The 14,040-nt window shown below is 42.3% G+C and overlaps 1 protein-coding gene across 5 annotated transcripts in view; it reads right to left on the bottom strand.

The window, feature by feature from the left end:
- si:dkeyp-72e1.9 (syntaxin-binding protein 4) overlaps positions 1 to 14,040 on the bottom strand; it is a 163,614-nt gene that overhangs the window by 37,703 nt on the left and 111,871 nt on the right. For all 5 annotated transcript variants that reach the window (XR_009826532.1, XM_062050636.1, XM_062050635.1 and 2 more), the window contains one exon: positions 1,000 to 1,092. Coding sequence is in view for 4 of the 5 variants with exons in the window: in XM_062050636.1 (XP_061906620.1) it covers positions 1,000 to 1,092 (93 nt within the window). In the remaining variant the exon portion in view is untranslated. The remainder of the gene's footprint in view (positions 1 to 999; positions 1,093 to 14,040) is intronic.

Raw genomic sequence — 14,040 nt, 5'->3', positions numbered from 1 at the left:
TGCTCCCCTCACCTCCCAGGGGGTGATCAAGGGTGATGGGTCAAATGCAGAGAATAATTTTGCCACACCTAGTGTGTGTGTGACAATCATTGGTACTTTAACTTTAACTTTAATTTGTAAAGAACATAATGTCATGGCTGTCTTGAGTGTCCAATCATTTCTACAACTCTTATTTTTTTGTGATAGAGTGATTGGAGCACATACTTGTTGGTCACAAAAAACATTCATGAAGTTTGCTTCTATACTGAAAATGTGACCACATCTGCTGGGTCAAAAGTATACATACAGCAATGTTAATATTTGCTTACATGTCCCTTGGCAAGTTTCACTGCAATAAGGCGCTTTTGGTAGCCATCCACAAGCTTCTGCTTGAATTTTTGACCACTCCTCTTGACAAAATTGGTGCAATTAAGCTAAATGTGTTGGTTTTCTGACATGGATTTGTTTCTTCAGCATTGTCTACATGTTTAAGTCAGGACTTTGGGAAGGCCATACTAAAACCTTCATTCTAGCTTGATTTAGCCATTTCTTTACCACACGTGTGTTTGGGGTCATTGTCCTGTTGGAACACCCAAGCCCCCAAGACCCAACTTCCGGGCTGATGATTTTAGGTTGTCCTGAAGAATTTGGAGGTAATCCTGGAGGATTACCTCCAAATTCTTCAGGACAACCTAAAAAAAAAAGTAAAAAAGTATTTAGTCAGCCACCTATTGATTGTCAATGGGTGGCTGACTAAATACTTTTTTGCCCCACTGTATATATATATATATATATATATATATATATATATATATATATATATATATATATATATATATATATATATATATATATATATATATATATATATATATGTATATATATATATATATATATATATATATATATATATATATATATATATATAGCTAGAATTCACTGAAAGCCAAGTATTTCATATATATATATATATATATATATATAACCAATACATAACAAAATATGTTGTGTTTGCTGCACCTTGAGCTGCTTCATCTGCGTCTGCAGCTCCTTCACTTCTGTCTGGAAGTGCTCCATCTCCTCACCACTGTAGCTGCACTGTGACTCGTACGTCTGCAAGTGGAGAGCATCTTTTTTTAGCACACCCAAAGTGTTGAAAAGAAGATATTGTGTGTCAGGTGTCACCACCGTGGTTTCCTTTATAAGATGGAACCGTATCAAAATGATATCACAGTGCGATACTATTGTGGTCAAAACAAAAAGATGTTAGACTTAAACAAACCTTAATGATCCACAAAGGAAATTGTTCCACACAGTAGCTCAGTTACAAAGGATGGAAAGGGTAAGGATGGAAAGTATAATGCAGGTATAAAGTAGACTAAACATGTACCATAGTAGCAATATAAAATATATCAAAGATGTAATATTTACAAATTATATATACAGTATATACTGTAATTGTGAAAGTCTCCCTCTATGGTGAGTTCTCCTGGTGCCGATAGATCTTCTGGGAGCCCAGTTGTCAGGTTTGAACAAGTCTTTATTTGCAAGCGCCCACACACACGGATAGCCCGCTTTCCAGCAGTCTTCGCTCTCGTGACTTTTCAGTCTGCTCGTGTCTGCTCGCTCTCTTAGTCTCTCGCTCATGTGTCTCGCTCTGCTCCAACTCCCAACTTCCGGCTGCTGCTAATAAAGGCGACAGGTGATAAGATAACAAGGCCCAGCCGGGCAATCTACTCACCTGCCGCTGTCTTCGAGGCCGGTCCTTGCACACCCCGCTCTGCGGCAGGCCCGCTGGCCACACTCCCCTCCACAATAATATATACTGATATATTATATCATTATATTATATTTTATTTTTATATATATACAATATATAACAATGAGCATGTACAATATTACAGTATATGTAACAGCTGCAACATAAAATAGAGAGTAGATTACAAACATAATAAAGAAAGAGAGGTAGCTAACATGTCAGGTGTCAGGTAAGAGACAGATATCATCTATTGCTGTATGGCCAGTGTTTTATACAGCTGAATAGAGTGTGGAATGAAGGAGTTCTTGAATCCAACACTGTGGGAACCAAGCTGAAGGAGCCTGTTGGAGTATGAACTCCACTGTGCCTCAATTGTCTGGTGGAGTGGATTGTCCATGATGGCCAGCAGTTTGTCCACTGTCCTCCTGTCCCTCACTGACACAAACACTTTGTCCTCCTGTCCCCAACTGACACAAACACTTTGTCCTCCTGTCCCTCACGGACACAAACACTTTGTCCTCCTGTCCCTCACTGACACAAACGCCTCCAACTGCGTGCCATCAGTTTGGCCGGCTTTGCGGATCAATTTGTCAATCCGGTTTAAGTCTCTTTTGCTGGTGCTGCTCCCCAACAAACCACTGCAAAGTACAGGGCACTGGCCACAACAGACTGTACAGGGTGAACAGGAAAGGAGACAGGACGGTCCCCTGTGGAGCACCTACACCACTGACCACAGTATCCGACAGGGAGCTCCCCAGTCGCACAAACTGGGGCCTGTCAGACAAGTAATCAGTGACCCAGGAGACAATGGATGAACTGACACCTATCCTGAACAACTTGTCACTCATCAGAATTGGCTGAATGGTGTTAAAGACACTGGGTAAATCAAAGAACATGATCCTCACAGAGTCCCTCCCACCATCCAGGTGAGAGTGAGCACGATGCAGCAGGTAGATAACAGCATCATCCACTCCTACATGGGGCTGATATGCAAACTGTAGAGGGTTCAGGGTAGGAGCCACCAAGGGTATCAGCTGATCCAGCACAAGTCTCTCGAGGAACTTCATGACATGAGACGTCAGGGCAACCAGTCTGAAGTCATTCAAGCCCGATGGGATGGGCTTCTTGGGCACCGGCACTATGCAGGATGTTTTCCATAGCGCTGGTATCCTTTCTAACTTCAGACTCAGGGTGAAGATGAAGTGCAGGATCTCAGCCAGCTGAGCAGCACAAGTCTTCGGGACCCAGGGGTTGACTCAGTCAGGGCCTGCTGATTTTGGCTGGGTTGACTCTCTCCAGCTGTCGTCTCACATGGCCAGGTGTCAGACACACCAGGCTGGCTTTCTCAGTGGGGGTGGAAGTGGGGGGGATAAGAAACAGCAGTGGCAGGCAACAGTGAAGGAGTTTGTAGATTGATGGTCAGGGGAGGTGTGAGGACAGGAGTTGTGGGGGGAGGGCCAGTAAGGGGTGCATTGCTAAATCTATTGAAAAACAAATTCAGCTGGTTGGCTCTATCTACACCATACTTGCCAACCTTGAGACCTCCGATATTGGGAGGTGGGGGTGGGGGTGGGGGCGTGGTTGGGGCGGGGGCGTGTTTAAGGGTGTGGTTAAGAGGAGAGTATATTTACAGCTAGAATTCACCAACTCAAGTATTTCATACATATATATATATATATATATATATATATATATATATATATATATATATATATATATATATATATATATATATATATATATGAAATACTTGGCTTTCAGTGAATTCTAGCTATATATATATATATATATATATATATATATATATATATATATATATATATATATATATATATATATATATATATATATATATATATATATATATATATATATATATATATATATATTATTTTATTATACATATAAATAAAATAAATACTTGAATTTCAGTGTTCCGGAGGCTATCCAGTAGATGGCAGCATTGTCCTGTTTAACTTCTCCGTTCATGAATGAGTATATCATTTCGGCCACCGTGTTCAATGGAGAAGTCTGTTCTACAAAATGTACAGGCAACATACATACCTCTTCCCCTTCGAACTGTCCTGGATGAACTGAAATTCTTGTTTCCATTCGTTTTGGAACTTGCAAGCGTATTTCTTCATCTTGCTCGTCGACGGCGTCGCCATGTCTGTAACTTCCTCGTTCTTCTGCTTCGTCTCCTTGTTGTGTGCGCAGTTGTGCACTCTACTCTCTAAAAGCCATAGATGTTATGACGTCATTGGGCAGGCAAGCTGTTTATATTGTGGGAAAGCGGACGTGAGAACAGGCTGTCCCCACTCAGGTCCGCATTGAGCTGGAGGGGGCGTGGCCTCCAGCTCCGGCTGAATACCGGGAGTTTGTCGGGAGAAAATTTCTGCCGGGAGGTTATCGGGAGAGGCGCTGAATACCGGGAGTCTCCCGGTAAAAACGGGAGGGTTGGCAAGTATGATCTACACCCGTATCCAGCAGTTTGGCTTTGTTGTTGAAACCTGTGATGGTTTTCATGCCCTTCCACACATCCCGAGTGTTATTCTGCTGGAGTTTGACCTCGAGCTTCCTTCTGTAGGCCTCTTTTCCTTCTTGCAGCTGAACTTTAAGCTGCCACTGTATCCTCCTCAACTCATCTCGATCACCAGATCTGAAGGCTAGCTTCTTTTCATTCAGCAGCACCTTTAGCTGGCTGGTGATCCAGGGCTTGTTATTTGAATAACAGTGGACAGTTTTTGTAGGGATGATGGAGTCCTCACAGAAATGTATGTAGTCTGTGATGCAGTCTGTGATGCTGTCAATGTCTGTCCTGTGAGGCTTACAGAGCACGTTCCAGTCTGTGGTCTCAAAACAGTCCTGCAGGGCGAGACATGCTTCCTGGTTCCGCGTCCGCACTGATTTTGTTGAGACAGGCTGCCTCCTCACAGTAGGAACATATTGAGGTGTTAAAAGCACCAGATTGTGATCAGGCCATTCCAGGGGGGGCAGAGCAGTGGAACTGTATGCATCTTTTGAATTAGCATACATTAGGGCCAGAGTTGTATTGTCCCGTGTTGCACAGTGCACATATTGGTGGAAAGTGGGTAAAATTTAGTCTAAAGAAGCATGATTAAAGTCACCCGAAATGAGAATGAGGGCATCGGGGTGTTCGGTCTGTAGCCTAGCAACTGCTGCATGAATGGTGTCGCAAGCAGCAGCCTCGTCTGCAGAAGGAGGGATGTACCCGCCGATGAAGATTACAGAAGTGGGACAAGCGGTAGAAAATGGATGGATGGATGAATTCCAACAGCCAGAATTTCTGGCATACAAACACACTCCTTTACAGGAACATGTCCAGGATCACACCACCTCTCCTTCACCAAGATGACAATCGCACCGCCTTTTTTCTTACCGCTCAGGAGTGTGTCTCTATCCACCCGTGAGGTTGTGAAGCCGGGTAGAGACGCGCTGTGGTCCGGGAAGTCCGCATGTAGCCATGTCTCCGTAAAGCACATGATACTGCACATGGCGTACTCCTTTTGATTCGTCCATTTTATTCGCCATTTTATTCAAATGTTCTAATCATATTTATTACTACAAACATAATTTTAAGTGCAAATAATTGTGCAGGAACATTTACTGTTTGGAAAATATTAAAAATAACTTGTTAAATGTTTTTAAATTGACAATGTAAACATCCAGTGTAAAACAATAATGTTCACTTTAGTGTCTTTCAGCTTTTACTTGAAATTCAGAGCAATAGGTCGCTACTGGTTGGCAAGATGGTGGCGTATGGTATGCTGCGGCTATGCTAACGCTCTTGGGAGTGTAGAGCGATTTGGCAAAAAACACCCGTCATTTCTGTCAATTTCATGGCTGGCTCAAAGCGTGAACACTCTGTGATCACATACGACCGACAGACAATTCTGGATGTGGATGGATCGGGTCTTTATAGACTGAAAGATGCATGTACGGTGGACCTCCTCGCTAGCATGGGAATACTTCGTGGGCTACATCGAGCGGCCTTTGTAGCAGCGGAGTCAAGTGCTAGCGGTGACCGCCAATGGAGACAACATATGCGGTGCGAGCGGAAGCAGAAGCGGGGATGCCGAGCTGGGCTAACAACAAAGACAAAAGCTAACCAAAGAAGCGTGGAGTCTCCGGGTAAGAAGCCATTTAAACTAGAACTAGCCGGCGTCAGGCTGGATAATCCCTGCACACATAGCAATTCTCTTAGAATAAAACACAACTCACATAATGTTTTTTCTTTTGTGACCGTGTCAGAGGCAGACATACATTGTACTGAGGTAGTTAACTATGATGCGTTCAGTTTATCGCAACATCAAGCAAACAATCTGAATATCCCCGTCGTATCAATTCCTAGATATAGTCGAAACTATTTAAAGTGCAATACGCATAATAAACGCAACATTATTAATATTGCTACTTCGGATAATTTCAACAAACAATCCTCAAAACAGCCCACTACCTATAATATGGGCTTTTTAAACATAAGATCATTATCTTCCAAAACGTTATTAGTTAATGAAGTCATTAGAGACAACAAACTTGACTTGGCTCAAACCAGACGATTTTTTTGCGCTAAATGAGGCATCTCCTCCTAACTATACCAATACACATGTTGCCCGACCTCTTAAAAGGGGAGGGGGTGTCGCACTAATATACAATGAAAACTATAATCTTACACCTAACCTAAATAATAAATATAACTCGTTTGAAGTGCTCACTTTGAGGTTTGTCACACCGCTGCCTCTCCACCTGGCTATTATCTACCGCCCCCCTGGGCCCTATTCGGACTTCATCAGTGAATTCTCAGAGTTTGTTGCTGATCTAGTGACGCACGCCGACAATATAATCATAATGGGGGACTTTAATATCCATATGAATACCCCATCGGACCCTCCATGCGTGGCGCTCCAGACTATAATTGATAGCTGTGGTCTTACACAAATAATAAATGAACCCACGCATCGCAACGGTAATACGATAGATCTAGTGCTTGTCAGGGGTGTCACCACCTCTAAAGTTACGATACTCCCGTACACTAAAGTAATGTCCGATCATTACCTTATAAAATTCGAAGTTCTGACTCATTGTCAACAAACTAATAATAATAATAATAACTACTATAGCAGCCGCAACATTAATGCTGCCACAACGACGACTCTTACTGACCTACTGCCTTCGGTAATGGCACCATTCCCAAATTATGTGGGCTCTATTGATAACCTCACTAACAACTTTAATGACGCCCTGCGCGACACCATTGATATTGTAGCACCGCTAAAGCTAAAAAGGGCCCCTAAAAGGCGTACCCCATGGTTTACAGAAGAAACTAAAGCCCAGAAATTATCATGTAGAAAGCTGGAACGCAAGTGGCGTGCGACTAAACTTGAGGTTTTCCATCAAGCATGGTGTGATAGTTTAATAACTTATAAACGCATGCTTACCTCAGCTAAAGCTAAATATTACTCAAATCTCATCCACCTCAACAAAAATGATCCTAAATTTCTGTTTAGTACAGTAGCATCGCTAACCCAACAAGGGACTCCTCCCAGTAGCTCCACCCACTCAGCAGATGACTTAATGAATTTCTTTAATAAGAAAATTGAAGTCATTAGAAAAGAGATTAAAGACAATGCATCTCAGCTACAACTGGGTTCTATTAACACAGATACGACTGTATATACGACGGATACCGCCCTCCAAAATAGTTTCTCTCTCTTTGATGAAATAATATTGGAGGAATTGTCAAAATGTGTAAATGGGACAAAACAAACAACATGTTTACTTGACCCAATTCCTGGGAAACTTATCAAGGAGCTTTTTGTATTACTAGGTCCATCAGTGTTAAATAATATAAACTTATCACTTTCCTCTGGCACTGTTCCCCTAGCATTCAAAAAAGCGGTTATTCATCCTCTACTCAAAAGACCTAACCTCGATCCTGATCTCCTGGTAAACTACCGGCCGGTGTCCCACCTTCCGTTTATCTCGAAAATCCTTGAAAAAATTGTAGCACAGCAGCTAAATGAACACTTAGCGTCTAACAATCTCTGTGAACCTTTTCAGTCCGGTTTCAGGGCAAATCACTCTACGGAGACAGCCCTCGCAAAAATGACTAATGATCTATTGCTAACGATGGATTCTGATGCTTCATCTATGTTGCTGCTTCTTGATCTTAGCGCCGCTTTCGATACTGTTGATCATAATATTTTATTAGAGCGTATCAAAACGCCTATTGGGATGACAGACTTAGCCTTGTCTTGGTTTAACTCTTATCTTACTGACAGGATGCAGTGTGTCTCCCATAACAATGTGACCTCGGACTATGTTAAGGTAACGTGCGGAGTTCCCCAGGGTTCGGTTCTTGGCCCTGCACTCTTTAGTATTTACATGCTGCCGCTAGGTGACATCATACGCAAATACGGTGTTAACTTTCACTGTTATGCTGATGACACCCAACTCTACATGCCCCTAAAGCTGACCAACACGCCGGATTGTAGTCAGCTGGAGGCGTGTCTTAATGAAATTAAACAATGGATGTCCGCTAACTTTTTGCAACTCAACGCTAAGAAAACGGAAATGCTGATTATCGGTCCTGCTCAACACCGACATCTATTTAATAATACCACCTTAACATTTGACAACCAAACAATTAAACAAGGTGACTCGGTAAAGAATCTGGGTATTATCTTTGACCCAACTCTCTCGTTTGAGTCACACATTAAGAGTGTTACTAAAACGGCCTCCTTTCATCTCCGTAATATCGCTAAAATTCGTCCCATTTTGTCCACAAGCGATGCTGAGATCATTATCCATGCGTTCGTTACATCTCGTCTCGATTACTGTAACGTTTTATTTTCGGGCCTCCCTATGTCTAGCATTAAAAGATTACAGATGGTACAAAATGCGGCTGCTAGACTTTTGACAAAAACAAGAAAGTTTGATCATATTACGCCTATACTGGCTCACTTGCACTGGCTTCCTGTGCACCTAAGATGCGACTTTAAGGTTTTACTACTTACGTATAAAATACTACACGGTCAAGCTCCTGCCTATCTTGCCGATTGTATTGTACCATATGTCCCGGCAAGAAATCTGCGTTCAAAGAACTCCGGCTTATTAGTGATTCCCAGAGCCCAAAAAAAGTCTGCGGTCTATAGAGCGTTTTCTATTCGGGCTCCAATACTATGGAATGCCCTCCCGGTAAAAGTTAGAGATGCTACCTCAGTAGAAGCATTTAAGTCTCATCTTAAAACTCATTTGTATACTCTAGCCTTTAAATAGACTCCCTTTTTAGACCAGTTGATCTGCCGTTTCTTTTCTTTTCTTTTCTACTCTGCTCCCAACCCGGGGTGGACCGCTAGCCTGTCCATCAGATGGGGACATCTCTACGCTGCTGACCCGTCTCCACTCGGGATGGTTCCTGCTGGCCCCACTATGGACTGGACTTTCGCTGATGTGTTGGACTTTCACAATATTATGTCAGACCCACTCGACATCCATTGCTTTCGGTCTCCCCTAGAGGGGGGGGGGGGGGGGGGGGGTTACCCACATATGCGGTCCTTTCCAAGGTTTCTCATAGTCATTCACATTGACGTCCCACTGGGGTGAGTTTTCCTTGCCCGTATGTGGGCTCTGTACCGAGGATGTCGTTGTGGCTTGTACAGCCCTTTGAGACAACTTGTGATTTAGGGCTATATAAATAAACATTCATTGATTGATTGATTGATTGTGCAGCCCTTTGAGACACTTGTGATTTAGGGCTATATAAATAAACATTGATTGATTGATTGATTGATACTTTTTTCCACACCTTGAACACTGCGGCTTATAAAACGGTGAAGCAAATAATGCAGACGGCCATAATGCAGATCTATTCTAAAAAAAGTAAAAGAAAATACAGTAAATATGCGTTTTATTGTTTGTGCTATGGCACCATATTTTGGATCACATTTAGTGCTTTGAACTGGAAGTACAAGTGTCGTTCCATGTTTAGATATCCATAGCGATTCTACTCGTAAGGATTCTTCATTCGTCACTCCAAGCAACGTATGTAAGTTTTACAATATAACTAAAACAATTCTTAGTTACTAAAGTGTCCCATGTATGATGTCTGTAGCAGTGTTTTAATGCATATTTGTACGTGCTATCGTATTGTAATCAAGCTAGCGTCATTAGCATTAGCTAATATGCTAACACGTTTATAAGTTTCTGTGTTAGTATTATTAACTTACATTCTTTTTGTATTTTTTCAGTTTCACAAATTCAGCAAAACGTCTCTGTAGAGTTATTGAGTCTGTTTAGCTGATTGTAGAGCTAGCTTGCGCAGCTAGTGGGTCCATGACCATGACTTTTGTTTTGTTTGATCATCCGTTTTACTGCCCTGTTACAGACACCATTTGGAAACAATTAAGGTATGTAAATAAACATTTGCAGAATATTTCTGTGTAGCTAACTCATTTCACAACATATAGATCTGCGACTTATAGTGGGGTGCGGCTTATATATGGAAAACTATTTTTTTCCTTCTTAACTTTAGTGGGTGTGGCTTATATACACCGGTATATAAGCCGCACCCACTAAAGTTAAGAAGCACCACTAAAGCGCTCTATTGTCAGAATAATACAGTAGTTTAAGGAAATAAAAGATAATCCATTCTAATGTCGTAGAGACACCAAAGTACAACAAATGCTGACTTTGCCAGGTTTCAATATTGATTTTCATATCATGTGCAGAGAAATAAAGGGAAATAATATTGATTGATCCCAATGGTAACAAATACAGTGAACACAATGGGACTCAGTGTTGAGCCTTGAGGGACGCCACAGCTGAAGGGCACTGTGTGTTTCACAGAAGAGTCAACAATTAAAATAAGATCATTAAATCAATCAATGTTTATTTATATAGCCCTAAATCACAAGTGTCTCAAAGGGCTGTACAAGCCACAACGACATCCTCGGTACAGAGCCCACATACGGGCAAGGAAAAACTCACCCCAGTGGGACGTCGGTGAATGACTATGAGAAACCTTGGAGAGGACCGCATATGTGGGTAACCCCCCCCCCCCTCTAGGGGAGACCGAAAGCAATGGATGTCGAGTGGGTCTGACATAACATTGTGAAAGTCCAGTCCACAGTGGATCCAACACATCAGCGGGAGTCCAGTCCACAGCGGGGCCAACAGGAAACCATCCCGAGCGGAGACGGGTCAGCAGCGCAGAGATGTCCCCAACCGATGCACAGGCTAGTGGTCCACCCGGGGTCCCGACTCTGGACAGCCAGCACTTCATCCATGGCCACCGGACCTATGCAACTCCCCCTCGCAAGGGACAGGGGAGAAGAGGAGAGAAGAAAAGAAACGGCAGATCAACTGGTCTAAAAAAAGGGGGTCTATTTAAAGGCTAGATTATACAAATGAGTTTTAAGATGGGACTTAAATGCTTCTACTGAGGTAGCATCTCTAACTGTTACCGGGAGGGCATTCCATAGTACTGGAGCCCGAATAGAAAACGCTCTATAGCCCGCAGACTTTTTTTTGGCTCTGGGAATCACTAATAAGCCGGAGTTCTTTGAACGCAGATTTCTTGTCGGGACATATGGTACAATACAATCGGCGAGCTAGGCTGGAGCTAAACCGTGTAGTATTTTATACGTAAGTAGTAAAACCTTAAAGTCGCATCTTAAGTGCACAGGAAGCCAGTGCAGGTGAGCCAGTATAGGCGTAATATGATCAAACTTTCTTGTTTTTGTCAAAAGCCTTGCAGCCGCATTTTGTACCAACTGTAATCTTTTAATGCTAGACATAGGGAGACCCGAAAATAATACGTTACAGTAATCGAGACGAGACGTAACGAACGCATGAATAATGATCTCAGCGTCGCTAGTGGACAAGATGGAACAAATTTTAGCGATATTACGGAGATGAAAGAAGGCCGTTTTAGTAACACTCTTAATGTGTGACTCAAACGAGAGAGTTGGGTCGAAGATAATACCCAGATTCTTTACCGAGTCGCCTTGTGTAATTGTTTGGTTGTCAAATGTTAAGGTGGTATTATTAAATAGATGTTGGTGTCTAGCAGGACCGATAATCAGCATTTCCGTTTTCTTAGCGTTGAGTTGCAAAAAGTTAGCGGACATCCATTGTTTAATTTCATTAAAACACGCCTCCAGCTGACTACAATCCGGCGTGTTGGTCAGCTTTAGGGGCATGTAGAGTTGAGTGTCATCAGCATAACAGTGAAAGCTAACACTGTACTTGCGTATGATGTCACCCAGCGGCAGCATGTAAATACTAAAGAGTGCAGGGCCAAGAACCGAACCCTGGGGAACTCCGCACGTTACCTTAAAGGCCTACTGAAACCCACTACTACCGACCACGCAGTCTGATAGTTTATATATCAATGATGAAATCTTAACGTTATAACACATGCCAATACGGCCGGGTTAACTTATAAAGTGACATTTTAAATTTGCCGCTAAACTTCCGGTTCGAAACGCCTCTGAGGATGACGTATGCGCGTGACGTAGACCGGCGAACACGGGTATGCCTTCCACATTGAAGCCAATGCGAAAAAGCTCTGTTTTCATTTCATAATTCCACAGTATTCTGGACATCTGTGTTCGTGAATCTGTTTCAATCATGTTCATTGCATTATGAAGAAGGAAGCTGAGCAAGCAAAGAAGAAAGTTGTCGGTGCGAAATGGACGTATTTTTCGAACGTAGTCAGCCACAACAGTACACAGCCGGCGCTTCTTTGTTTACATTCCCGAAAGATGCAGTCAAGATGGAAGAACTCGGATAACAGAGACTCTAACCAGGAGGACATTTGACTTGGATACACAGACGCCTGTAGAGAACTGGGACAACACAGACTCTTACCAGGATTACTTTGATTTGGATGACAAAGACGCAGACGTGCTACTGTGAGTATGCAGCTTTGGCTTTTTTTTGCGTATGTACGTAACTTTTTTAAAATATATAAGCTTTATGAACCTTGGGTTAGGTGAACGGTCTTTTGGGCTGAGTGATTGTGTGTGTTGATCATGTGTTTGAATTGTATTGGCGTGTTCTATGGAGCTAGGAGCTAGCAGAGGAGCTAGGAGCTAGCATAACACGTACCGTACCGTACGTGCGCGTCACGTACGTAACTTTTTAAAAATATATAAGCTTTATGAACCTTGGGTTAGGTGAACGGTCTTTTGGGCTGAGTGATTGTGTGTGTTGATCAGGTGTTTGAATTGTATTGGCGTGTTCTATGGAGCTAGGAGCTAGCAGAGGAGCTAGGAGCTAGCATAACAAACACGCAGGTGTTATTATGCAGGATTAATTTGTGGCATATTAAATATAAGCCTGGTTGTGTTGTGGCTAATAGAGTATATATATGTCTTGTGTTTATTTACTGTTGTAGTCATTCCCAGCTGAATATCAGGTACCGTGAGTATGCAGCCTTGGCTGCTAAACATTCGATAACTTGACCGTATGTGCGCGTCACGTACGTAACTTTTTAAAAATATATAAGCTTTATGAACCTTGGGTTAGGTAAACGGTCTTTTGGGCTGAGTGATTGTGTGTGTTGATCAGGTGTTTGAATTGTATTGGCGTGTTCTATGGAGCTAGGAGCTAGCAGAGGAGCTAGGAGCTAGCATAACAAACACGCAGGTGTTTTTATGCAGGATTAATTTGTGGCATATTAAATATAAGCCTGGTTGTGTTGTGGCTAATAGAGTATATATATGTCTTGTGTTTATTTACTGTTGTAGTCATTCCCAGCTGAATATCAGGTCACCCCCGGCTCTCACAGCATCTTCCCTATCTGAATAGCTTCAACTCCCCACTAGTCCTTCACTTGCACTTTACTCATCCACAAATCTTTCATCCTCGCTCAAATTAATGGGGAAATTGTCGCTTTCTCGGTCCGAATCTCTCTCACTTCATGCGGCCATCATTGTAAACAATAGGGAACTTTGCGTATATGTTCAACTGACTACGTCACGCTACTTCCGGTAGGGGCAAGCCTTTTTTTTATCAGATACCAAAAGTTGCAATCTTTATCGTCGTTGTTCTATACTAAATCCTTTCAGCAAAAATATGGCAATATCGCGAAATGATCAAGTATGACACATAGAATAGATCTGCTATCCCCGTTTAAATAAAAAAAATTCATTTCAGTAGGCCTTTAACATAGTCCGAGGTCACATTGTTATGGGAGACGCACTACATCCTGTCAGTAAGATAAGAGTTAAACCAAGACAAGGCTAAGTCTGACATACCAATACGTGTTTTGATAC

This window comes from Entelurus aequoreus, linkage group LG06 (genome assembly GCF_033978785.1).
Source record: "Entelurus aequoreus isolate RoL-2023_Sb linkage group LG06, RoL_Eaeq_v1.1, whole genome shotgun sequence".
In the NCBI taxonomy this organism is placed as follows: Eukaryota; Metazoa; Chordata; class Actinopteri; order Syngnathiformes; family Syngnathidae; genus Entelurus; species Entelurus aequoreus.
This window is presented reverse-complemented; position numbering and strand designations above follow the sequence as displayed.